The sequence below is a fragment of the Anolis sagrei genome, chromosome 8 (assembly GCF_037176765.1).
Source record: "Anolis sagrei isolate rAnoSag1 chromosome 8, rAnoSag1.mat, whole genome shotgun sequence".
Lineage (NCBI taxonomy): Eukaryota > Metazoa > Chordata > Lepidosauria > Squamata > Dactyloidae > Anolis > Anolis sagrei.
Window position 1 is genome coordinate 20,652,580 of NC_090028.1, and position 27,912 is coordinate 20,680,491.

The window sequence follows — 27,912 nt, forward strand, 5'->3', positions numbered from 1 at the left end:
AAGAGGAGCCCAGCTGCAGCCTGGATGCATCTGGAGGGAGGGAGGGCTGGCTCTGCCCTGGACTTGCCCCCGCCCTTCTCTCTCTGTGTCTCTCTGTGTGTGTGTCTCTATGGGGCGGGGTGGGGGGCGTTCCTTTGGGGCGGGGGCTGAAGGCACGGATCCTCTGCTTCCCAAAGAAAGCCATGGAGCGGGCCGGGAGCGAAGAAGAGCCCGAGGGGCCCCAGGCAGTGCCTCCGGGGGCGCGCCTCCTCCTCTCCGCCAAGGGCTTTCTAGGCTCCCACAAAGGACGGCTCCTTCTGGCTCAGGCGGTAAGAGGGGCGTGGATGTGGAAGCAGGGAGCCCCCAGCGCCTGTCCTTCCTTCCTTCCTTCCTTCCTTCCTTCCTTCCTTCCTTCCTTCCTTCCTTCCTTCCTTCCTTCCTTCCTTCCTTCCTTCCTTCCTTCCTTCCTCCTCTTTCTTGGTTTGCCTTACAGAGAAAAAAAAAGGCGGGGCCCTTACTTTCTCATCACACTAAAGAGAAAAAATCCACTTAAAATCCGGTTTCTGCCTCCTGCACAATTTTGGAGTTTGTAGTTTAGGGAGGCTGTAAAGCAGTGGTTCTCAACTTTCCCAATGCCACAACCCCTTCAAACAATCCCTCGTGGATTTCTATCCCAGAGCTATGGATCCATAAGTGATTGGTTTTCATGAAGGCTATGAATTCACAATTGTGGTATCATTTCATAAACACTCCCCAGCCCTACTTTAACAGTCACCAGATGCTGCAAGCCATGGAAGTCTGTCACTACTGAACAGTGGAATAGACTGCTGGAGTGGAATCCAGATTTCCTTCTTTGGAACCCTTTAAACCCATGTTTCTCAACCTTCCTAATGCCATGAACCCCTTAATACAGTTCCTCATAGAATCATAGAATCAAAGAGTTGGAAGAGACCTCATGGGCCATGCAGTCCAATCCCATTCTGCCAAGAAGCAGGAATATTGCATTCAAATCACCCCTGACAGATGGCCATCCAGCCTCTGTTTAAAAGCTACCAAAGAAGGAGCCTTCTCCACACTCCGGGGCAGAGAGTTCCACTGCTGAACGGCTCTCACAGTCAGGAAGTTCTTCCTCATGTTCAGGTGGAAACTCCTTTCTTGTAGTTTGAAGCCATTGTTCCGCGTCCTAGTCTCCAGGGAAGCAGAAAACAAGCTTGCTCCCTCCTCCCTGTGGCTTCCTCTCACATATTTATATATGGCTATCATGTCTCCTCTCAGCCTTCTCTTCTTCAAGCTAAACATGCCCAGCTCCTTAAGCCGCTCCTCATAGGGCTTGTTCTCCAGACCCTTGATCATTTTAGTCGCCCTCCTCTGCACACATTCCAGCTTGTCAATATCTCTCTTGAATTGTGGTGCCCAGAACTGGACACAATATTCCAGGTGTGGTCTAACCAAAGCGGAATAGAGCATGGGTAGCATTACTTCCCTAGATCTAGACACTATGCTCCTATTGATGCAGGCCAAAATCCCATTGGCTTTTTTTGCCATCACATCACATTATTGGCTCATGTTTAACTTGTTGTCCACGAGGACTCCAAGATCTTTTTCACACGTACTGCTCTCAAGCCAGGCATTGTCCCCCATTCTTTGCATTTTGTTTTTGAAGGCTATGAATTCACAATTGTAGTATTATTTCATAAACACTCCCCAGCCCTACTTTAACAGTCACCAGATGCTGCAAGCCATGGAAGTCTGTCACTATTGAACAGTGGAATAGACTGCTGGAGTGGAATCCAGATTTCCTTCTTTGGAACTCTTTAAACCAGTGTTTCTCAGCCTTCCTAATGCCATGAACCCCTTAATACAGTTACTCATGTTGTTGTGACCCCCAAACATAACATTATTTTCGTTGTCATTTCATAACAGTCATTTTGCTACTGTTATGAATCGTCAGGTTGTATTTTCATTCATTGGACCAAATTTGGCTTGAATACCCGATACGCCCAAATTTGAATACTGGTGGGGTTATGGGGGGCGGGGGATTGATTTTGTCATTTGGAAGTTGTAGTTGCTGGAATTTATAGTTTATCTACAATCAAAGAGCATTCTGAACCCCACCAACGATAGAATTGGGACAAACTTCCCACACAGAACCCACATGACCAACAGAAAATACTTACAGATACTTACAATCAAAAAGCATTCTGAACTCCACCAAAATTGGAATTGAATCAAACTTGGTACACAGAACTCCTATGACCAACAGAAAATATTGCAACATATACCCTATAGGACATTTAAAATGCATTAAGAATGGCTGTCATAGGTGTTCACTTAAAATGTATCATAGCAGCCATGAGGCAGAAATGAGTTAGCCAGCATTCCGATGAAATTTTTTTAAGTGTCCTAGTCCTAGACACTTTTGTACTGTGGTGCTGGAGGAAAATGCTGAGAGTGCCTTGGACCGCAAGAAGATTAAACCAGTCCATCCTCCAAGAAATAATGCCTGGCTGCTCACTGGAGGGAAGGATAGTAGAGGCAAAGATGAAGGACTTTGGCCACATCATGAGAAGGCAGGAAAGCTCGGAGAAGACAACGTTGCTGGGGAAGATGAAAGGAAAAAGGAAGAGGGGCCAACCAAGGGCAAGATGGATGGATGGTATCCTTGAAGTGACTGGCTTGACTTTGAAGAAGCTGAGGGTGGTGACGGCCGACAGGGAGTTCTGGCGTGGGCTGGTCCAGGAGGTCACGAAGAATGAATAAACGACAAAAAGTCCTCCTCTCCATGTACATAGGTGCATTTTCAATAGCTTTTTTTAAAGGAGAGGAGGGTGCAGGGCGTTCTTATTTCTTTAGGGAGGAATTTCCAGAGATAGGGAGCGATCACGGAGAAGGCCCCCTCTCTCATCACCACCAGCTGTGCTTGAGATGGAGGTGGAACTGAGAGCAGGGCCTCCTCTGATGACCACAGTGAACAAGATGGCCTATATGGGGAGATGTGATCAGACAAATAGCCTGGACCCAAACCATTTAGGGCAGTGGTTCCCAACCTGTGGGTCCCCAGGTGTTTTGGCCTACAACTCCCAGAAATCCCAGCCAGTTTACCAGTTGTTAGAATTTCTGGGAGTTGAAGGCCAAAACATCTGGAGACCAACAGGTTGAGAACCACTGATTTAGGTTTTTATAGGTAACAACCAGCACTTTGTATTTTGCCTGGAAGCAAACTGGCAACAAGTGGAGCTGCCATAGCTTGGGAGTAGTTCTCTCCGTGTACGGGTCCCCAGCTAATAACCTGGCTGCCGCTCTCTGAACTAGCTTCTGAACTATCTTCAAAGACAGCTCCATGTAGAGAGTGTGGATGTCATCTTTATTAATGACTTAGATGAAGGGTTAGAAGGCATGATCATCAAGTTTGCGGACGACACCAAATTGGGAGGGATAGCCAATAGTCCAGAGGACAGGAGCAGGATTCAAAACGATCTTGACAGATTAGAGAGATGATTGGCCAAAACTAACAAAATGAAGTTCAACAGTGACAAATGCAAGATACTCCACTTTGGCAGAAAAAACAAAATGCAAAGATACAGAATGGGGGACAATGCCTGGCTCGAGAGCAGTACATGTGAAAAAGATCTTGGGGTCCTCATAGACAACAAGTTAAACATGAGCCAACAATGTGATGTGGCGGCAAAAAAAAGCCAATAGGAGTTGGCCTGCATCAATAGGAGCATAGTGTCTAGATCTAGGGAAGTCATGCTACCCCTCTATTCCGCCTTGGTTAGACCACACCTGGAATATTGTGTCCAGTTCTGGGCACCACAATTCAAGAGAGATATTGACAAACTGGAATGTGTCCAGAGGAGGCTGACTAAAATGACCAAGAGTCTGGAGAACAAGCCCTATGAAGAGCGGCTTAAAGAGCTGGGCATGTATAGCCTGAAGAAGAGAAGGCTGAGAGGAGATATGATAGCCATGTGTAAATATGTGAGAGGAAGCCACAGGGAGGAGGGAGCAAGCTTGTTTTCTGCTTCCCTGGAGTCTAGGACGCGGGACAATGGCTTCAAACTACAAGAGAGGAGATTCCATCTGAACATGAGGAAGAACTTCCTGACTGTGAGAGCTGTTCAGCAGTGGAACTCTCTGCCCTGGAGTGTGGTGGAGACTCCTTCTTTGGAGGCTTTTAAACAGAGGCTGGATGGCCATCTGTCGGGGGTGATTTGAATGCAATATTCCGGCTTCTTGGCAGGGAGTTGGACTGGATGGCCCATGAGGTCTCTTCCAACTCTATGATTCTATGTGACTAAGGCATGGGCTACCATGGCCAAGTCAGGCATCCCAAGGTATGGGCGCAGCTAGCGCACAAGTTTTAACTGTGCAAAGGTGCTCCTGGCCACCACTGACAGCCAGGGTTCCAGAATCAGCGATGAGTCCAGGATCACCCCCAGACAGCGGACCTGTGTCTTCAGGGGGATTGCGATCCCATCCAACACAGGCTGTAATCCCACACCTTGGTCCACCTTCCGACTGACCAGGAGTACCTCTGTCTTGTGTGGAGTACCTCTGTCTTTCAACTTGTTAGCCCTCATCCAGTCCATCACTGATGAGAGGCACTGGTTCAGGACCAGAACGGCATCCTTGGCTTTTGGTAGAAAGAAGTAATAGAGTTGGCTGTTGTCTGCATAAATTTGACACCGAATTCCAAAACTCCAAATGATCTCTCCCAGCACTTTCATGTAAATGCTAAACAGCATGGGGGACCGAATTGAGGGACTCCACTGGCCACAGGCATTATCTCAAGGAGTTATGTTTTCAGAGGGAGTTTGCCTTTTCCTTCCTCCGAGACTAGGAGAACGTGATGCTTCAGATCGTCCGGTGGATTTCAATGGCCAAGGAGGGATTTGAACCTGGGTCTCCAGAATCGTCCTCCAACGCTCAAACCGTTGCATTACACTAGCTTTTGGGGAGACCCAGAGACAGCCCTAGGTAATTTTCAACAGTAAGCAAACAGTATTTTGTTGCCACCCGCCCCCAACCAATCACAGATATATATTTTCTGTTCATCGTGGGAGTTCTGTGTGCTATATTTGGTTCAATTCCATCATTGGTGGAGTTCAGAATGCTCTTTGGTTGTAGGTGAACTATACATCCCAGTAACTACAACTTGCGTATGTCAAGGTCTATTTTCCTCCAAGAGCGCCTCAAGAGCGCCCCTGGGCAAAATCAACTATACTGCAAATGCTTACTTTACGTAATGGTTGAGCCGCCCCTGGGGAGACCACAGATCCCACTCAATTTCCATCCTTTCCTTCAAACATCTGCCCTGTCCTTCAACCCTTTCTTACATCTCTAACACATCTAAAACACACTGTGATGATGAAATTAGATTTTCTCAACCTCCATGATACTACTCTTGTTGCTATCTTTTGCAGAAGAGAAATCACTTCTATGTTCTAAATAAAGCACATTGCGGAACTGTTTCAAAACAGCCCGCAAAAAATAATATAAAAACTCTTTGTTTTGTAGCTGATTTGCATTGGCTGCTTTGCAAGATTTCCTAAATTTTAGATAGTGAGATTTTGTTTCAACGGTCAATGAAAAGAAAATCACCTCCTTTGCTTCCAAGTGTCTCTCTTGCAGCGCAGTCCGATGCATGTTTACTCTCTGAATTCTGTATCTCAGGGGGGATGGCTTGAGATCTCTGGTCCCATCTACACTGCCATATAATGCAGATCACTGTAGTTAAACTGTGTTTATATGGCAGTGTAGATGCAGCCAGTCACTTCCTCTCATCCTGGTTGAGCATACAAGGGTGTGCAGGTACAACTGTACCAGGAGCTCCTATTTTGTTTGCTTTGCATTGAATGTTTGTTGTAGTCCTAAGTTTCAGGGACTCTGCAGATAGGTGGCTTCTTTTGGCTGCAATCATAGGGCAAGCCACCTGTCAATTATAGTTAGGTTCCCTGGTCCCGCCCCCTTTTGGGTTTTTGGAGGGAATAGGTGCCATTTTGGGTTCAGTCCACACAGAGAAGCTTTCCATGCAGGACATAATACTAAGAGCTCCTGTAGAAAGCTTCGTCTTCTACAGCTTGGCCGGGGAGAAAGGTCCTGTAGCTTGGCCGAGGACTATACAGCCTTACAGCTCCTTTGCTGAGGGACTTCAGCCAGCCATCACCGAAACCTGAACTCCTTTTTTCCTCTGGAAGTCTACAAAGCTCTGCTTGGTAAGGGTACCTCGTGGAAGCCAGAAGTAATTGGTACCGGGTGAAGGGCCTCCACGCCAACAGAGGTAAAGACAGACTGCCCAGATTAGAAGTTAAGGATTTCCCCATTAGTTAGTATACAGTTATGAAGATAGTGCCCATTCCCTGTGGACAAGATTGAGAGAGAGCCAAATAGACTGTTAAGAAAGCCTTAAAGTACCTGTTTGTTTTCAATAATAAATAACTTTGTTGAACCTTTACGCAATCTAAAGACTCTGTTTTAAGGAAATCCAAGGGCCTTTAATCTGAGGCAGCCCCGGCATCCCGCTGAGCACACAGAATTTATGTCCTGTCTACAGTCTTATGCACAGGCCCAGCGTGCGACAGCACAAAGGGCCTTATCTATATTGCCACTTAATGCAGATGTAATTGCATTATATGGTCAGTGTAGACCTGGCATGGGCAAACTTAGGCCCTCCAGGTGTTTTGAATTCCAACTCCCACAATTCCTAATAGCCTCAGGCCCCTTCCTTAGTTGCTTAAGCAACTGAGGGGGAAAGGAAAGGTCTTGAGGCTTTAAAAAAAAGGAATTGTGCGAATTGGAGTTCAGAACACCTGGAGGGCCTAGGTTTGCCCATGCCTGGTGTAGACTCAAATAGAATAGTCTGTCTCCTGTCCCTATAGGCTAACTGTCTGTGCCTTCCTTTGTCTTGCACAGGTGCTGTCCTTCATCATCTTCATCTGTTATATTGCCTCCGACGCTGCATCTTTCTTGACGGTCCCCTTGTTGACCTTTGTGTTGGCTCTCTGCTTTTTCTTTGCCTATTCCTTGAGGCTTAACGACAAGTTCAAAGCAATCTACTGGGTTTTGGCGGTAAGTAGACCAAGCAGTGGCATCAACAGTGTATGCGTGTGTCTCTGTGTCTATGTCGCCCAAGCATGTAGTGTCGCATTTCTCAACCTGGGGGTCAGGACCCCTGGGAGGGGGTCATGAGGGAGTGTCAGAGGAGTCACCAAAGACCATCTGAAAACACAGTATTTTCTCTATTGTCAAAGGCTTTCATGGCCGAAATCACTGGTTTGTTGTAGTTTTTTCGGGCTATATGGCCATGTTCTAGAGGCATTTTCTCCTGACGTTTCACCTGCATCTATGGCAAGCATCCTCAGAGGTAGTGAGGTCTGTTGGAACTAGGAAAAAGAGGTTTATATATCTGTGGAATGACCTGGGTGGGGCAAAGGACTCTTTTCTGCTGGAGCTAGGTGTGAATGTTTCAACTGGCCGCCTTCATTAGCAATTGATGGCCTGGCAGTGTCTGGCTCCAACAGACAAAAGTTCTTTGTCCCACCCTGGTCATTTCATAGATATATAAACCCATTTTCCTAGTTCCAACAGCCCACTGTTGTGGCTGAGTTTGATTCTGAGTCTGAACCTGAACCCTGTGGGTCTTGTGAGCCAGAGTGCCCTGCTGAAGAGGATGATGGGATTCCAATTTCTGGGCCCGTGTCTGTGCCTGTCTCAGACAATGCAGCAGGAGAGACAAGTCAGTTCTCAAGGGAAAAGAATGCCAGTGAGCTAGATAATGGCCAGCTGGAGTTGTCTTCGCCTGCTCAGCCTTCCCACGGTGATTTGGTCCAGCTGAACCAAACTGATAAGGAGAGCACTGAAGATACTGAATTAATGAGCAGGCATGAACACTTAGATTGGAGGGCCAGGAGGAGTTCTCGTTTAGCTATTAAGAAAGAAGCCAAGTCTGTCAAGGGTCAGTGCAATGCCTTCATGGTTGCTAAGGGTATTTAGGTCTCTGACAGACAAAGAGAAATTGTCAGTTCAACGTGGCTCTTTCCATGCAAGCTTCTATGGGATTAATCTTGGCTTTAAGCAGCACGCTTTTGGTTTCCTGATTCTGGGATTTTGGATCTTGTGTTTCACTGTTTTACCATGGACTCTTGCTTGGTCATTGCCTAAAGGATCATGCTTCATGTTTTTGCCTTTGGAATTTGAGAACTGTGTCTTTGCATTTAGCCTTTGTCTTTGGAACTTTACATTGCTTACTCTATGTTTTGACTTTGTTTTTCCTCTAAACTACAAAATCTACAGCTCTGGTGTGGTGGTGTTTTGGGAGCAAAGTGAAGCCTACTCAGAGTTGCAACACTCATTACCTCTGAGGATGCTTGCCATAGATGCAGGTGAAACGTCAGGAGAGAATGCCTCTAGAACATGGCCATATAGCCCAAAAAACCACTACAACAACCCACAGTATTTTCTGTTGGTCATGGGGGTTCTGTGTGGGAAGTTTATCCCAATTCTATCGTGGGTGGGGTTCGGAATGCTCTTTGATTGTAGGTAAACTATAAATCCCAGCAACTACAACTCCCAAATGACACAATCAATTCCCCCCCAACCCCACCAGTATTCAAATGTGTGTGTACTGGGTATTTGTGCCAAATGTGGTCCAGCGAATGAAAATACATCCTGCATACCAGATATTTACATTACGATTCATAACAGTAGCAAAATTACAGCTATGAAGTAGTAACGGAAATGATTTTAGGGGTTGGGAGTCACCACAACATGAGGAATTGCATTAGAAAGGTTGAGAAAGAGTGATGTAGTGTGTGATGATTGAGTCCTTGCTCAGAAGCCTATTAGCTGCAGCTAATAGTTATTCCTGAAAGTGACCACTAGGTGCCGCTGTGCTCCCAAATAAATGCCCTGCTTGGTGATTGAAGCTGGAGGAATGCAACAAGGAGGCAAGGGAAGAATGCAAAACTGACCTCAGTATATTCCTCCCTTTAGTGTTCATGACTTCCCATCAGGCCTCTGATTTCTCTGAGTCATAGAGAGTGCAATGTCCTCAGCATCTAGACATGCAATTATCAGTGATCGGGGTTGTTCTAGTCATTGGCAGTGGAAACTAACTAACTTGCCCGTCGTAAGCTTTCCTTATGGAATTTTGCAGCATATTTAACAGAAACTTGGGAGGGACATTAAAAGTGAAAGTTAAACAGACTTTAAGGCCTTTTCTACATGCCAAATAATCCAGATTATCCAAGTAAATAATCCTCATTATCTCCTTTGAGCTGGATTATGAGTCTACACTGTATAGAATCATAGAATCATAGAGTTGGAAGAGACCTCATGGGCCATCTAGTCCAATCCCCTGCCAAGAATCAGGAATATTGCATTCAAATCACCCCTGACAGATGGCCATCCAGCCTCTGTTTAAAAGCTTCCAAAGAAGGAGCCTCCACCACACTCCGGGGCAGAGAGTTCCACTGCTGAACGGCTCTCACAGTCAGGAAGTTCTTCCTCATGTTCAGATGGAATCTCCTTTCTTGCAGTTTGAAGGCGTTGTTCCGTGTCCTAGTCTCCAGGGCTTGCTCCCTCCTCCCTGTGGCTTCCTCTCACATATTTATACATGGCAATCATATCTCCTCTCATCCTTCTCTTCTTCAGGCTAAACATGCCCAGCTCCTTTAACCGCTCCTCATAGGGCTTGTTCTCCAGATCCTTGCAATATAAGCAGATCATCTAGGATCCCCCAGTTGCACAGTGGGTTAAACCCTTATGCTGGCAGGACTGAAGACTGACAGGTCGCAAGTCTGAATCTGGGGAGAGTGCGGATGAGCTCCCTCTGTCAGCTCCAGCTCCCCATGCGGAGACATGAGAGAGGCCTCCCACAAGGATGGTAAAACATCAAACATCCAGGTGTCTCCTGGGCAATGTCCTTGCAGACAGCCAATTCTCTAACACCAGAAGCAACTTGCAGTTTCTCAAGTCACTCCTGACACACACACACACAAATCTGGGTTTTATATGGCAATGTGAAGGGACCAAAGTGTGTCAATAGGCAAGTACAGGCAGATTCTCAAACAGTGATTATCCCTTTCAAGCAGAGCTTGGAAAAAAGTGTAACTAGTAAAACTTGAACAGGAACATAGAAAATTTCCATAAAAAACTCAGGCTTAGCTTTGCACTCTAATGCAGCATTGCCTGAATCGACCTTAAGGTAAACAACTTGTTGCTTAATAGACACCCATAAATCATTCCTTTTCCCATGATTTTACTTCACAATTTTCCCATGTAATCTCTCCGAACAATGCAATCTATTTTTGGCTCCAATTTGATCTCCGTAGCTGCAGGTGGGTTCTCATGGGAACCCTCTTTATCACTGAGCTCTTCACTCGTTTCCTTACCAGCTGTTGCTACTTCTGCCTCCCCGAATGCCCTTGAGGCCCTGTACTTTCTCAGCCAGTTTTCTTACAGAGAGAATCATTATTTCTCAGACTTGAGAGTCCATCACTTTGTGCCACAGGAAAGCTTACAGTCCTCTCTAAATCATCAGTTAAACTATCATCTGGTGGCTTGAGCTACAACGGGGTTCTATTGGATTTGTGTTTGGGCGCTGCATTTGGTGGTCCCTATGTAGACTTGTCCACAGCTGCATGGTATGGAATCAAGGAACATGAAAGGCACTGCAGACTACTTCAACCAGAGAAGTCAGCCATAGCAGAGCACCTGATGAACCAGCCTGGACACAGCATATTATTTGAGAACACAGAAATGCTGGACCACACCAACAACCACCATGTCAGACTACACAGAGAAGCCATTGAAATCCACAAGCATGTGGACAATTTCAACAGAAAGGAAGAGACCATGAAAATGAACAAAATCTGGCTACCAGTATTAAAAAACTCTAAAATTACAACAGCAAAACAGCAGAGAGGAAACAACCAGGCACATCTTAACACCTCTCAACAAAAGATTTTCCCAGGCTCAGCCAGGCCTTCAAATGCTAATGAAGGTGGTCAGTTGAAACATTCACACCTAGCTCCAGCAGAGAAGAGCTCTTTGCCCCACCCCAGCCATTCCACAGATATATAAATCCATTCCAGCAGACCTCACTACCTCTGAGGATGCTTGCCATAGATGCAGGTGAAACGTCAGGAGAAAATGCCTCTGGAACATGGCCCTATAGCCCGAAAAAACCCACAAGAACCTAGTGATTCCAGCCATGAAAGCCTTCGACAATACATTGAACATTCCTTATGTTAAGAAGGAAGTCAACACAAGCCTTGTGTTTGTTAACACCAATCAAGAAGATCAACATCTGGCCAGGAAACTGAGATGGATCCAGGATGGAAGACGTCTATCATTAATTTACAACTTTGGGACCACATCAACAGAATATTCCTATAAAAGACTCAGTCTAATAATGCTCAAAGTGTGACAGACCTGAGGAGTCTGGTTCACCTGTTACGCTCTGCTCCATGGGAAGGAGAGAGATGGTGTACCTATGGATAGTGGCAGATCTGCAAGAAAGCAGTCTGGTCACTTTGGGGCTTCTTTCTCAAGGGAAGAGGAAAAAGTGCGCTTTTGGAGTCTTAGATTTTGTGCAGGGAGTCAGGTTCTGCTGTAGGGAAAACAGAGATCTGGTCCTTGGCATTGTTCTTAGGGAAAGAAGTTGGTGTTTTGAAGTTTTGGCGTTATGGAAGTTATGGAACTCTGCTTTGGCAGGCTGCAGGAAAGCAGGGTCTGGCCTAAGAGGTGCTTCTCCAAGGAGGGAGAAAAGGATATGGCAATATTTTGGATGCATGTGGATGAATGTGTGTACATGTGTATGAATGTTGAGTGAAAATTTAATTCCCCTTTGTTTGTTTGTTAACTAATGTAATTGTAAATCCAATGTAGTTGCATAGAATCTGTATGTTTGTATGTCCAGTGTCATTCTTTGTCTAAATGTTTTTCTGTAATTTGATATACCCTCTCACACTGGAAATTGCAATAAAAAGAACCTATGCGTCAAAATTATTGAAAAGTCATTCATGACAGTTACGTGTAGTGTGTTGACTTAAATTATCATTGTATGCTGTTTATAGCTTCCTCCCCAATATTCTTTATTTTGCAGGATTTCTTATGCGGTATCATCGCTGCAATTATCTATTTCGCCATATCCATTGCTGCAGTCTCAAAATATTCCGACACGGCATCCAAAGCTGCAGGAGTAAGTTGATCTATTCAGACGGGTTCCAATTCAGATCCTTGGCCTTTCCGATGTTTTGGGGCATCAGCCAAGTGATATGTGTTGAGCGAGTGGACTTATTGACAAAAGACTCTCCCCATAAATGTACGACAGAGTAACTTACTAGCAGCAGCATGACCCAGCACCAGTAGCCAAAAGTGATAAAAAGGAACAAAAACACAGGCCAATGTTATCTCTTTCTTTGTCACATTGCCAGGGCTCTGCTTTATTTAGGTAGAGATTAATCAAACTCCCAGTTTTATCAAACAGTTTAATTAAAACAGCACTTACTTGCTGGTTGTTTTAATAGATCAAAACATAAAACATAAAGATAGCACTCAGCTACAGAATAAACAAAAATTGATAGCAAAAATAACTTCGTAGTCAAAAGGGTCCGGTCCAGTGGTCAAACGCCGAGAGTTCAATAACAGAGTCCAGGGATCAAGAGTCTATACTGTAGTCAAAAGACAGTCCAAAGGTTCAAGGTTCCAGGGTTCCAAGATTACAGGAGACAGGTCAGGATACCGAAAATCCAACAGACCTGGGGGGGGGGGACCAGCAGCGTCCACCACCAAAATACAACAGATACTTTTCTCCCAAAGATAAGTCTCAAAATTAGCTCCTTAAATCCAGTAACACCCAGCTGCAACCCATCTCCTGCACACCTTCACCCCTAATTGCTTTCACCCATGAACTCCCACTTACTGATTACCAAACCCTCTAAAACTAATACTCACATTAACCCTTCCATCACCAACCATCAACTGCAGAACAGATGACATTCTTAGGAGGTCTTTCTTTATAGCAAAATAATATGGTTGCACTATTTACAAGATCAAGATCTCCATAACACAAATAAAGTTCTTTATACTTCCTTCTTTACTTCCACGCTGGCTTCTTTCTCATGTAGATAAACTGTTTCTCTGTCACTGAGCTTCCTCTCATGCCTAACTTAAACAGGAGCTTCACACAATATCTTTTTACACACAACAGCCTTCACACTGGAGCTTTACCCAGGGCTTCTCTTATTGAAGCCTTCTCACACCAGGCCTCTCACACTCTGAGGCCTCTCTCACTGAGGTTTACCTCACACTGAAGCCTCTTCATCCTGAGAGCAACTAACACTGAGGCGTACTAAGCTACAGGCACACCTGCTTATATATATATATATATATGTAGCTTTTACTGAGTCATTGCATCCATTTAACCCTTTCAGTGCTTGACTCACGTTTTTGTAATTAAAAATATTGAGTTAATTTTTAATATTTTGGACAATATAGGCGTTATCACCAGAAAAGCCTAGGACAGGAGAAGGCCACTGTAGAAAGGTGGGGAGAGTCTGCAAAAATGTGCTTATCTCTTCATATTGAATATAGAAGCAGTTGAAAATATTAAAAATGAGAGACTGAGAAACTCATCAATTCTTCTGTCCATACACCTTTCACCCTTTAGGTGTTTGGCTTCATTGCCACAGTCGTCTACTGCGTGTATGTTTACCTTACCTTTAATGATCTGATGGCATATCTCAAACAAGGTGATTCCTCAGATGCCCCTGAGCCACGTAAATCCGAAGGTAGGTGCAGACCAGATTGGCCTCTTTGCTGTTGTGGTTCAGCTTGTGATTGTACCACTGCCTGAGGTTTCAGGGGACGTTGTGACGGTCTGGATGAGGGCGAACAAATTGAAATTGAATCCAGACAAGACAGAGGTACTCCTGGTCAGTCGCAAGGCCGAACAGGGCATAGGGTTACAGCCAGTGTTGGACAGGGTTGCACTCCCCCTGAAGACGCAGGTTCGCAGCTTGGGTGTGATCCTGGACTCATCGCTGAGCCTGGAACCTCAGGTTTTGGCGGTGACCAGGGGAGCATTTGCACAGCTAAAGCTTGTGCGTCAGCTGCGCCCGTACCTTGGGAAGTCTGACTTGGCCACGGTAGTCCACGCTCTGGTTACATCCCGTTTAGACTACTGCAACGCTCTCTACGTGGGGTTGCCTTTGAAGACAGCTCGGAAGCTTCAACTAGTCCAACGCTCGGCAGCCATGATTCTAACAGGAGCGGAGTGCAGGGAGCATACAACCCCCCTGTTGCGCCAACTCCACTGGCTACCGATTTGCTACCGGGCTGAATTCAAAGTGCTGGCGTTGGCCTTTAAAGCCGTAAATGGTTCCGGCCCAAGCTACCTATCCGACCGCATCTCTGCCTATGAACCCACCAGGACTTTGAGATCTTCGAGGGAGGCCCTGCTCTCGATCCCGCTTGCCTCCCAGGCACGGCTGGTGGGGACAAGAGATAGGGCCTTCTCGGTGGTGGCCCCTTGGCTGTGGAACACCCTTCCCACGGACATCAGACTAGCTCCATCATTAATGGTATTCTGCAAAACGTGAAAACCTGGTTGTTTGAGCAGGCGTTCGAATAGTCAGTGCAATGAATGTAATGAACATAGGAATGGAACAATGGATGACGGATCTGAATCATGTTTTTAGTGATGAGACGCTAGTGAATGGCTATTGGTGTTAATTGTATATTGTTGTTAATTGTATATTTTTCTTTAATATGTATGATGTTAATTGTCTTTTATATCGTGTGTTGGTAGCATTGAATTTTTGCAGTTGTTGTTAACCGCTGTGAGTCGCCTAATAAAGTAAATAAAATAAATAAATAAATAAATAATCTGAGGACTTACAGGAGTTTGGTTCTGTTCCTGGCGGGACTGAGGATCCTGGGAATGCTAAGCTAGCAATGGTTTTGAAGTTGGGGATAGATTCAGAGGCTGACAGGTCTGAGGTAGATCTCTCAAGGGAACCAAGGTCAGTCCCTGATCAGAATGTGGTAATTGCAGATATGTCTCCTGACTCCCCTGTTTCTCTGAATTAGATAGAAGAAGAGCAATTTGTAAACAAAGACAAGCAGCTGAAGGGAGGCGCTGCTCTCAGCAGCTGTTAATGAGAAGGGAAGCACCATAGTTTCTTAAGTATAAATGAGGTTTGATTTGGGTTGTTCCTTAGAGGAGTCAACATCTGGGTTCATCATCATCATCATCATCATTTACTTATTAATCGCCCTCCATCCAAGAATGCTCCAGGCGATTTACAGCTAAATTACAAAAGATAAAATACATATATACAAAAATTAAAAATCAACAGAGATCAAATGCTCTAGTAAAAAGCCAGGTCTCAAGCGCGAGAGTAAAAGGCCCTAAGTCACGCATGGCTCTCATGTAGGGCGGCAAGGAATTCCACAAGGCAGGGGCAGAAATAGAAAAAGCCCTGCGTGTGGTCCTTTCCAAGTGCACTTCTCTAGGACCCGGTATATGGAGCAAGTCACGTTGGGCTGGTCGTTGCGACCTCCGATGATGGGAGAAGGAGAGGAGGTCCCTAAGGTACGATGGACCCTGGCCGTAAAGAGTTTTAAAGGTCAGAACGAGCATCTTATACAGGCCACGGTACTCAGTTGGAAGCCAATGTAAATGTTGCAGAACTGGTGTTATATTGCATTTTATGGGCGTTCTTGTGAGTAGCCTGGCTGCCGCATTCTGAACAATACGAAGCTTTCAGGTCGTAGACATCGGAAGGCCCTCATACAGGGCGTTGCAATAGTCCAGCCTAGACGTGACCATGGCATGGTTGACAGTTGCCAGAGCCTCGTCAGATAGGTAGGGTGCCAGTTGCCTCGCTTGTTGTAGATGGAAAAAGGCTTGTTTGCTGGCAGCAGCGACCTGAGCTTCCATTGTCAGCTGTGAATCCAGGATGACACCTAAACTCTTAACAGTGGTCGATGGAGATAGGGCGGCACCATCGAAGGTGGGTAATGGAGGAGTCAGACCTGCCGGGCGGCCATGCCAGAGAATCTCAGTCTTCACCGGGTTCACCTTCAGTCTGCTAGCACGTAGCCAGTTTGACAGAGCTTCCAGACATAGGGTGAAATTGTCTGGAATTGACGTTGCTCCAGGCTCCAGACGCAGAAGAAGTTGGGTATCGTCTGCATATTGGTAGCAGTCCAACTCCGAGCCAAACTAGCAAGGGGTCTAACGTAGATGTTGAAGAGAAGAGGAAAGAGAATTGCACCTTGGGGGACCCCACATAGGAGGGGGGATCTACCGGGTTCAAGTTAGAAGCTACAAGTTCCTCTCTCAAGTTTTCTCATGTGTATGGGATTCATGGACTCAAGTCTTGGGGTCTCCTGTATCTTTGGAATCATGTTATAGCAGCTGTATATTTTTGTTCTTCTGGGTTGCTGTGTTTTGGAAAAGACTCCAGTTTTAAGATCTTGCCTGTTTTCTGGACTTACGCATGGATCATTGCTTTTAAGTTTTGTCAAGTGTCTTGTTTTACCTGGATTATATTTTATATTGACTTTGCTCTTTTAACTATTTTTTGCTGGAGTTATTTTTATTGCTTAATAAACCGCTTTGCTTATGAATTGAGCTCTGGAGTGTGAGATTGGTTTAAAGGTGCCCGTTCAGCCCTGGCGTGCGACAGTTGCAAGCCACAGAGACAGGGCTGTTGGCTGGCCTTCTGTCATGTTGCCAGGGCTCTGCCTTATTTAGGCAGAGATGAATCAAACTCCCAGTTTTAACAAACAGATTAATTAAAATAGCACTTACTTGCTGGCTGTTTTTATAGTCCAAAATATAAAACACAAAGATATAACGCAGCTACGGAATAAACAAAAACTGATAGCAAAAATAACTTCATAGTCAAAAGGGTCCAGTCCAGTGGTCAAATGCCGAGAGTTCAATAAACAATGTCCAGGGATCAAGAGTCTATACCGTAGTAAAAAGCCAGTCCAAAGGTTCAAGGTTCCAGGATTCCAAGATTACAGGAGACAGGTCAGGATACCGAAAAATCCAACAGACCTGGGAGAAAAACCAGCAGCATCCACCACCAAAATACAACAGAAACTTTTCTCCCAAAGATCAGTCTCAAGGTTAGCTCCTTAAATCCAGTATCTCCTGCACACCTCCATCCCTAATTGCTTTCATCCATGAACTCCCACTTTCAGGTTACCAAACCCTCTAGAACTAAAACTCACATTAACCTTTCCATCACCAACCATCAACTGTAGAACATATGACACCTTCATTAGCCGCAGGTGGGAGACTTTGAGGATTGCCACTGCCAATGGAGAAAGTGAGGAGACTTCATCTTCTGCCTGAGATGTAATTCATTCCAGTGTGGGTGTTTTGTGTGGGCTTTGGTGACACAGTTCTAATTCTGATTTTAAGGAGACTGGGAAGTAAATGGTGAAGAAAGACATGTTGCATAGTCTGCAGTTCATTGCATAATCTGTAGGAAGTGTTAGTATTGTTGAAGGCTTTCATGGCTGGAATCACTGGGGTGTTGTGTGGTTTCTGGGCTGTATAGCCATATTCTAGCAGCATTTTCTCCTGACATTTTGCCTGTGTCTGCGGCTGGCTGCTAGAACAAGGGCATGCAGTCCAGAAACCACACAACATCCCACTGGTAGTGCATTGTTAACCTAGTACGATGTAGATCCTGACTCTTACTGAGGGCTACTTGCGCCAAGACACAGTTTCCTTCTGGATGTCACTCCTGCAGAATCCATCAGCATCCAGGCTGCATGTCCGATCCACTGGGTTCTGGGTGATGCTCAGATGCTCCAGATGTTGGGCTGCTGTTATTGGCTGTGCCAGTGGGAGTTAACAAACAGTCTTGGTTTGTCGAATTGCTGGGTTGTTATAGGTTTTTTGGGCTGTATGGCCATGTTCTAGAAACATTCTCTCCTGATGTTTCACCTGCATCTGTGGCAAGCATCCTCAGAGGCAGTGAGGTCTTGATTTGTACATTCATGTCCTTTTCTTTTTCAGATGATGATTCAGATGACGATTCAGACTGAAGTACGATGGGTTGCCAAGCTGTCCCAGAGAGAACCAAAGAGACACGTCCTTCCATTTCAGTGTTTGTGGCCTTTTTGCAAATACCTCTCTCACCAAGCCACTGCCAATGAGATCTCAGCCTCTGAGGTGCTTTGACCTTTGCTTATGTGAGCCTCTATTTGCTCCTCAATCTACCAACACACTTTGAAACTGCAAATTTTGCAAGTAGATTCGTATTGTATGTTGTGCCTGACCTATAACTGTATCAGTGATAGTGAATCGTTCTGGGCCAGGGACCACTTACTCGCAGCAGGCATGTCTCACACACTATTTTGGCTTGGATATCTTGATGGATCTGGTCAAACAGGCCCATCAACCCTGCAAGTCAGGCCTGGGCAAACTTGGGCCCTCCAGGTGTTTTGGACTTCAACTCCCACAATTCCTAACAGCCTCGGGCCCCTTCCTTTCCCCCCTCAGCTGCTTAAGTCCAAAACACCTAGAGCAGTGGTTCTCAACCTGTGGATCCCCAGATGTTTTGGCCTTCAACTCCCAGAAATCATAACAGCTGGTAAATTGGCTGGGATTTCTGGGAGTTGTAGGCCAAAACACCTGGGGACCCACAGGTTGAGAACCACTGACCTAGAGGGTCCAAACTGGCCCAGGCCTGGTGTAGATGCACACTTAATCTCCAAAGCAGGCTTCTACTTCCTCAATATGCATGTTTGCCCATTCCTGGAGTGGACACATGCAACCAATAGTTGAATGGTAAGTCCCTGTGTAGGTAGATTCCATGATTCAATGGGTTTAACCATCGTTGCATCAAAGGTTGGGTTAATTGATCATTCACCAGATGCTTTCTTGCTACTGCAACAGACTAACACAGCTATCCTCCTATTCCTCAAAATTCCTAGTGGAAAGGGTGGTTAGATATCCAAAGCACCCATCTGGTCTTGTAGCTAAGCAGGGTCAAGCCTGGTTAGTCCTTGGATGGGGAAATGCAAAGGAATACCAGGTGGTGTAGGCTGTATTTCAGAGGAAGTATTGACAAGCCACCACTGAGTATCCACTGCCTGAACAAACCCTTTGAGGTCACCATAGGTCAACAAGTGCTTTGAAGGAATGTCCCAATAGATGTTGACAGTGGATTAGATTACCTCTAAAGTGCCTTCTAACTAGAACCATCCAGGGAATCTTTCTAAATATACACAATATATATATTAAAAACAAACTATGTGAAGGTTAATCTGTGGAAGGACTCTATGACTTGATGTCATAGTGACATATCCAGGCATATATGTCCATTGTGACAATATATGTCTTTCTGAGGTCATTGTGGAGTGTTGTGCCTCCATCTTGGATGATCTTCTCTTGGCGTCACCCACCTTCTTGCTTCAAGGATACATCCAATGGTCATGTAGTTTCCAAGGAAGTGGTGGGTGCATTTGGTTGTGCTTCTAGAGCAGGTATGGGGAAACCCAGGCCCAGGGGTTTTCTCAAGCCTTCTCTCTCTCAGTGACTATCCTATCCTTCCTTATGTCTTTCCTCCCTTCCTTCCCGCCCTCTTCCTCCTTCCTTCCAACCTTTCATCCTTCCTTCCTTCCTTCTTTCCTCTCATTCGCCTTCCCCCCCTCTCCTTCCTTCCTTCTCTCTCCTTCCTTCCTTCTCTCTTTCCGCCCTCCCCTTCATCCCTTCCTTCTGTCCTTCTCTTCATGTAAGGAAGGAAGGGAAGGAAAGATAGAATGAAGGGAGGGACCTCCCTTCATTCTTTCTTTCCTTCCCTTCCTTCCTTACATCCCTTTCTCCCTCCCTCCTCCTCTTCCACCCTTTCGTCCTTCCTTCCCTCTTTCCTCTCATTCCCTCTATCTCATTCTCCTTCCATTCTTCCTTCTCTTTCCTCCCTCTCTCCCTTTCATCCCTTCATTCTTTTCTTCCCCCCTCTCCCTTCTCTTTCCTTCCTCCTTACCTTCCTTCCTTTCCTTCCTCCCTCCCTTCTTTTCTTCCTCCTTACCTTCCTTCCTTTCCTTTCCTTCCTCCCACTTTCTCCCTCCCTCCTTCCTTCTCTTCCACCCTTTCGTCCTTCCCTCCCTCTTTCCTCCCTCCTTCCCTCTATCTCATTCTCCTTCCATCCTTCCTTATCTTTCCTCCCTCCCTCCCTTTCATCCCTTCATTCTGTTGTTTTCTTCTTACCTCCCTCTTCTCTTTTCTTCCTCCTTACCTTCCTTCCTTCCTTTTCTTCCTCCCTCTTTCTCCCTCCCTCCTCCTTTCCCTTCCACCCTTTCATCCTTCCTTCCCTGGTGGGATTTTCACCAATGTATTCTTACACGTAATATTCACCATGTATGCCAATTCATTATGTATGACATTAGTTTAGTAGTTAAAGAAATCATTACGAGACCAAAGTCCTGTTTCTGTGAATACTGCCAGCGGGTTTCTAGCAGTACATGAATGTGTTTTTCAGGAATGGCTTGACTTCGACAATGCAATAACAGAAAGAATGCAATGCCCCAAAGACTGGTTTCTGAGCTGGGCAACTACAAGTCTTGTCACATTCAGAGGCAAAAGCCTTTGGGAATCTCCGACGAGTGTTTTGTATTTCTGTCTCTTTTTTAAAAGACTTTGAATGTGATTTTATAGTATTCGAACCCATGTGTCTTCAATTGAAACAATAACCGATGCATTTATGAACTGTAATGGAATAAATTCCATCGATAATGAGATTAAATGTGTAACTTTACTTCATATTTGTTTAACTTTCCCAATTTGGAAGATGCACCATAATGGATTGCCCTTCTCCAGTTGGAAAGACCAAGCATTATGTTGAAAGGTGGTCTGTCAGGTACACAAAACATTCTGACTCGTGTGAACGTATTTTGACTATCAGTGGGGAATGTCAACCACTTAATACTCACAGATACTTCTGCGTAGGACATTTTTTCCCCTCGTCTGAATATATGTTGTTTCTCGTGGGGTCTGAAATTACTCCCGATGGCACCCAGCGCACCTTTTAAGGAGCCCTTGGTGGCGCAGTGGGTTAAACCCCTGTGCCAGCAGGACTGAAGACCGACAGATCGCAGGTTCGAATCCGGGGAGAGGCGGATGAGCGCCCTCTATCAGCTCCAGCTCCTCATACGGGGACATGAGAGAAGCCTCCCACAAGGATGATAAAAAAACATCAAAATCATCCAGGCGTCCCCTGGGCAATGTCCTTGGAGACGGCCATTTCTCTCACACCAGAAGCAACTTCTGACACGACAAAAAAAAAAGCGCACCTTTTTAGTCCATGTGGATAAGGGTTACATGAGTCATTTTCCAAAGCAGATCCTTCAGAGATAGTGACACCTATTCCCTCTGTTTGAATGTTTCCTGTAACCACCATTTTGCTGTGAAAGTGTGACACATGTCATGATGAAGCCACTTGTGTGCTGGATTCAAAAGATTATCCTGGTGCAGAAACATTGCACTAACTTTATCCTGGTGCCAAAAATGACCAAGTGTCAATGGACTGGATCACAGGGACAGTCACAGGAGAGTGGAATATGTTAGGAAGATATACCTCATTCTGAGCTCAGCATTCCATGCAATTTAAAAAACTGAATGATTTCTACCTCACTATTGACTTTTGTTTGGTTGGTTGCATACTGCAAGTCCAGGTCGCAGGTTCGAATCCGGGGAGAGGCGGATGAGCTCCCTCTATCAGCTCCAGCTCTTCATGCGGGGACATGAGAGAAGCCTCCCACAAGGATGATAAAAACATCAAATCATCTGGGCATCCCCTGGGCAACATCCTTGCAGACGGCCAATTCTCTCACACCGGAAGCGACTTGCAGTTTCTTAAGTCGCTCCTGACACGACAAAAAAATAAATAAATACTGCAAGTCGCTGTGCGAGAATCTCATGACTCATGTCTCTTAATGTTTAACATTTACACAAATGATCAGCCACTGCCAGAAGGGACAGAGTTTCATCTATGCTAACAATCATGCCATCACTGCTCAAGCAGGGAGCTTTGAAATAGTTGAACAGAAGCTCTCCAAATCGTTAGGTGCACTTACTGACTAGCTGATTCCTAATCCATCTAAAATGCACACCTATGCTTTTCACCTTAAGAACAGACAAGCATCTCGAGCTCTGAGGATTACCTGGGAACGAATCCCATTGGAGCATTGCAGTTCACCAAAATACCTGGGAGTCACCTTGGACCATGCTCTGACCTACAAGAAACACTGCTTGACTATCAAGCAAAAAGTGGGCACTAGAAACAATATCATATGCAAGCTGACTGGCACAACCTGGGGATCGCAATCAGATACAGTGAAGACATCTGCCCTTGCACTTTGCTACTCTGCTGCTGAGTATGCATGCCCGGTGTGGAATACATCTCATCATGTTAAAACAGTGTATGTGGCTCTTAATGAGACATGCCACATTATCACAGGATGTCTATACACAATACCACTGGAGAAATACTGTTTAGCCAGTATTACACCATGTGACATCCATCGGGAAGTAACAGCCAGCAATGGAAGGACCAAGGCATTGATATCTCCAGCCCACCCTCTGTTCGTATATCAGCCAGCATGTCAACAAGTTAAATCAAGAAACAGCTTCATAGAACCATAGAATCCTAGAGTTGGAAGAGACCTCATGGGCCATCCAGTCCAACCCCATTCTGCCAAGAAGCAGGAATATTGCATTCAAAGCACCCCTGACAGATGGCCATCCAGCCTCTGTTTAAAACCTCCAAAGAAGGAGCTTCCACCACACCACACAGAGTTCCACTGTTGAACGGCTCTCACAGTCAGGAAGTTCTTCCTCATGTTCAGATGGAATCTCCTTTCTTGCAGTTTGAAGCCATTGTTCTGCATCCTAGTCTCCAGGGCAGCAGAAAACAAGCTTGCTCCCTCCTCCCTGTGACTTTCTCTCACATATTTATACATGGCTATCATATTTTCTCTCAGCCTTCTCTTCTTCAGGCTAAACATACCCAGCTCCTTAAGCCGCTCCTCATAGGGCTTGATCATTTTAGTTGCCCTCCTCTGGACACATTCCAGCTTGTCAACATCTCTCTTCAATTGTGGTGCCCAGAACTGGACATAATATTCCAGGTGTGGTCTAACGAAGGCGGAATAGAGAGGTAGCATTACTCCCTAAGATCTACTCGCAAGAACACCTCAGCAAGCAAGAGTCCAAAAGTGGCAGGTTAAAACCCAGCACCTCAATCAGTGGCTGATACCAGATGAGAGAATCCTGAACCACATTAGAAGCTATACTACAAATAATTAAGAGGTGGAGAAAAATGCATATAGAAAGGAAAAACACACACTTTTTTACTCCTATCCATTTATTAAACAAAACTTTTACAATGATTTCCATACAAGATTAGTGTTCAGAAAAAATTATGATTTTCTCTACATACAAAAATACAGGATTTGTTTTAAAACACTATGAAAAACAGATACGTACCATGAGAATTTTGGTGTATCAAAAAGAGCAGGGAAAAAAATCAGACTTGATCAAAAACGAGAGTCACATGAACTTGTGAATTATCCCTCTCCCGATTGTGCTAATATACAGAGCAAAACTGATCAACACTGCATACAAATAAATTTAAACACAGACTTGTTTAAGCACTGATTGCCTTCAGTATCACAAGAAGTGGAAAAAAAAGTCATTACAATCCTTCATTTTTAAACGACGTTGTATAGCAAATTTTAAAAAGGAAGTACACAGCCTACCACTATTATTTACTCCAGAAAGGTTCAGTATGGGGAAGGAAGGGAAAAGAGATATTCACAGCACAAAGGAGTCCTCGAAAAAAAAAATGGAGTCCTGGAGTACCTTAGCACAGGAAAGTATAACGGTGCTCAATTTTCACTCTCAAAGCAGCAAAGGCAAGACACGGCAGAAGCAACAAAGGGTCGAAGGAGAGCATTGGATTTGCCACTGAATTGATGCAGGCAGCGTGGTTGGTGGCATGTCCTCCCCTCTCATATCCCATACAAGATGCAGGAGCAGTGTCAGTGGACCCAGAAACGCAAGTGACACCAAATGCCCCCGGGGTACTCACATGACATGTTACATTAGTACGGCCGACTACAAGTACAAAATACTGTAGTCCAGCATTTCTCAAACTGGGGGTCGGGATCCCCGAGGGGGTCGTGAGGGGGTGTCAGAGGGGTCACCAAAGACCATCAGAAAATACAGTATTTTCTGTTGGTCGGGGGGTTCTGTGTGGAAAGTTTGGCCCAATTCTATCGTTGGTGGTGTTGAGAATGCTCTTTAATTATAGGTGAACTATAAATCTCAGCAACCACAACTCCCAAATATCACGGTCTATTTGGGCATATTGCGTATTCCTGTCAAGTTTGGTCCAGATCCATCATTGTTGAGTCCACAGTGCTCTCTGGATGTAGGTGAACTACAACTCCAAAACTCAAGGTCAATGCTCATCAAACCCTTCCAGTATTTTCTATTGCTCATGGGAGTTCTGTGTGTCAAGTCTGGTTCAATTCCATCCTTGGTGGAGTTTGATTGTAGGTGAACTATACATCCCAACAACGACAACTCCCAAATGACATTAACAATCCTACCTCCCAACCCCACCAGCATTCAAATTTGGGAATATCGGGTATTGGTGCCAAACTTGGTCCAGTGAATGAAAATACATCCTGGATATCAAGTATTTACATTACAATTCGTAACAGAAGTAAAATGACACTTATGAAGTAGCAATGAAAATAATGTTATGGTTGGGGGTCATCACAACATAAGGAACTGTATTAGGGGGTCGTGGCATTCGGAAGGTTGAGAAACACTGCTGTAGTCCATGTTGGTGGATTTTTCTGGAGTCTATGAATGAGATGCAACGTGTTGGTTATAACTAGAGTTGTCAGAGTTTAGGGGGATGCTCAAAATTCATGACATTGAGAACAGACAATGCTGCGTCTTTATGAAAACCATACAAGCATATCTCAGTTAACAAAGATATTTTACATCAATTCAGCCCCCTTTATTTCCTTTCTCATTTTCTGTCTAGATCAGTGTTTCTCAACCTGGGGGCCGGGACCCCTGGGGAGCGGGTTGCAAGGGGGGTGTCAGAGGGGTTGCCAAAGACCATCAGTATTTTCTATTGGTCATGGAGTTCTGTTTGGGAAGTTTGACTCAATTCAATCACTGGTGGTGTTCAGAATGCATTTTGGTTATAGATGAACTATAAATCCCAGCAACTACAACTACCAAATGTCAAGGCCTATTTTCCCCAAACTCCACCAGTTTTCACATTTGGGCATATTGAGTATTCGTGCCAAGTTTGGTCCAGCCTCATCATTGTTTGAGTCCACAGTGCTCTCTGGATGGATGTGAACTACAACTTCAAAACTCAAGGTCAAGGCCCACCAAACCCTTCTGTTGATCATGGGAGTTCTGTGTGCCAAGTTTGGTGAAATTCAGAATGCTCTTTGATTAAAGGTTATAAATCCCAGCAAGTACAACTCCCAAATGACAAGATCAATGGGATGGGCTCCTGGGATATAGGGCCTGCCAGGAAGGTTGCCTTTAGTCTGGTTTTACAGTTTGCAGTTCAGACACATTCTGAAGGCTTCTGGAACTGGAGGCGTCTCTAAATAAGGCACTAGAGATGGCTCTCTCTAAGGCAGTGATTCTCAACCTGTGGGTCCCCAGATGTTTTTGGCCTTCAGCTCCCAGAAATCCTAACAGCTGGTAAACTGGCTGGGATTTCTGGGAGTTGTAGGCCAAAACACCCGGGGACCCACAGGTTGAGAACCACTGCTCTAAGGGGAAAGATACAGTTTGGATCTTTTTCAAATAACATTTTTAGGCCTGATGCAACCAACAATATCCTCAAGAAGGGTTCTTGCAAGTGAAACTGAAGACTCCAAAATGGGCAGAAAGCGATCAAGTTATCCCACAAAACCAAGGGCTGTGGTATAAATCTCAGCAAAGTCATCTCACCTCAAGGGCAGGTTTTGTTAGTTTAAAGCAGTGGTTCCCAACCTGTGGTCCATAGACCACCAGTGGTCCACAAGAATGAAATATGATCCACGGCCTCACAATTACTACACCGTTGCCTCGAAACCAGATGGCAACGAGAGCAACTGGTCTCACAAAACGCTTATAGTGCAGAGACAACAGGGATGTCAGGAGGGGAGAGGCTGACTGCCCACGAAAGATTACTACTACCATATCAGCTCTAGGTTATTAAATATGGTTTTCTGTGGGCGAGCAGATGGCGAGTAGTATGGTATATGTTCTGTGTATCTCCTCCATGATGACATGATGGCAACAGTCTTGGACAGCAATGTCTCCCAAAGTGACCCATTTAAGGTGGAATCGGGTGTCAAACAGGGATGTGTTATTGCCCCAACTTTATTCTCCATCTTCATCGCTATACCACCTTGTTGATGGGAAGCTTCCCACTAGAGTGGAAATAATCTATCGGACAGATGGCAAGCTGTTTAACCTCAGCATACTGAAAGCCAAAACCAAGGTTACAACAACATCTGTTATAGAACTCCAGTATGCTGATGACAATGTCGTCTGTGCGCATTCAGAAGAAGATCTACAAGCCACTCTAAACACCTTCGCAGAAGCATACACGAAGCTTGGCCTTGGAACATCGAGAAAACCAGGGTGCTGTTCCAGCAGTCACCAGCCATCCCCTCTCCAATGCCAGAGATACAACTTAATGGTGTAACATTAGAAAATGTTGACCATTTCCGCTACCTTGGCAGCCACCTCTCCACCAAAGTCAACGTTGACACCGAAATACAACACCGCCTGAGCTCTGCGAGTGCAGCATTTTCCCGAATGAAGCAGAGAGTGTTTGAGGACCGGGACATCCGTAGGGATACCAAAGTGCTTGTCTATAAAGCTATTGTCCTCCCAACCCTGGCTCTATGCCTGTGAAACGTGGACTGTCTACAGACGTCACATGCAACTCCTGGAACGATTCCATCAGCACTGCCTCCGGAAAATCCTGCAAATATCTTGAGAAGACAAGCGGACAAACGTCAGCGTGCTGGAAGAAGCAAAGACCACCAGCATTGAACCAATGGTCCTCTGCCATCAACTCCGCTGGACCGGCCACGTTGTCCGGATGCCTGACCACCGTCTCCCAAAGCAGTTGCTCTACTCTGAACTTAAGAACAGAAAACGGAATGTTGGTGGACGGAAAAGAGATTTAAAGATGGCCTCAAAGCCAACCTTAAAAACTCTGGCATAGACACTGAGAAGTGGGAAGCCCTGGCCCTTGACCGCTCCAGCTGGAGGTCAGCTGTGACCAGCAGTGCTGCAGAATTCGAGGAGGCACGAGTGGAGGGTGAAAGAGAGAAACGTGCCAGGAGGAAGGCGCGTCAAGCCAACCCCGACCGGGACCGCCTTCCACCTGGAAACCAATGCCTTCACTGTGGGAGAAGATGCGGGTCAAGAATAGGGCTCCACAGCCACCTACAAACCCACAAAAATAGGAAGACTATCTTACTCGTCCAACGAGGGATCGCCTAAGTAAGTAAGTAATATGTTCTGTATCAGAAACTACAGCTAATGTGGTCTATCCAATGTAATTTTCCAAATCAGCACCCCAACTACCCAAACCGAATCTAAAGTTGACCAAAAACCAATTCATAACCCTTTTAGTGCTAATGTTGGAGAGTGGTCCCTGGTCAAAAAAGGTTGGTAAACACTGGTTTAAAGGTACATGGTTTGTGAGGAGATACTGTAATTTGCTATTTAAACAGATCCATCTATGTGTCAGACAGCATCTTGGATTAAAGGCCCCAGTTGAAAGCCAGTTTAAGCCCAGTCTAAGCTAAGGCTGCAACTGGAACAACTCTACAACTGCAGCCTTCAGTCCTGTC

The 27,912-nt window shown here is 45.3% G+C and overlaps 1 protein-coding gene across 1 annotated transcript; it reads left to right on the forward strand.

Annotated features, from left to right (window-relative positions):
* The first annotated feature begins 123 nt into the window (after nucleotides 1-123).
* Nucleotides 124-20,759, forward strand: CMTM3 (CKLF like MARVEL transmembrane domain containing 3). Its single transcript, XM_060788332.2, has 5 exons — nucleotides 124-308; nucleotides 6,895-7,050; nucleotides 12,089-12,184; nucleotides 13,655-13,775; nucleotides 18,029-20,759. The coding sequence occupies exons 1-5, from the start codon at nucleotides 183-185 to the stop codon at nucleotides 18,055-18,057; spliced, it is 528 nt and encodes a 175-aa protein (XP_060644315.2). The 5' UTR covers nucleotides 124-182; the 3' UTR covers nucleotides 18,058-20,759.
* Nucleotides 20,760-27,912: the final 7,153 nt, after the last annotated feature.

Excerpts from the sequence above, each read along its gene's own strand:
- CMTM3 (XM_060788332.2), top strand. The coding sequence starts at position 183 with ATGGAGCGGGCCGGGAGCGAAGAAGAGCCCGAGGGGCCCCAGGCAGTG. Across the intron at positions 12,185-13,654 it reads CGGCATCCAAAGCTGCAGGA|GTGTTTGGCTTCATTGCCAC; the intron begins GTAAGTTGATCT and ends TTCACCCTTTAG. Across the intron at positions 13,776-18,028 it reads TGAGCCACGTAAATCCGAAG|ATGATGATTCAGATGACGAT; the intron begins GTAGGTGCAGAC and ends TTTCTTTTTCAG.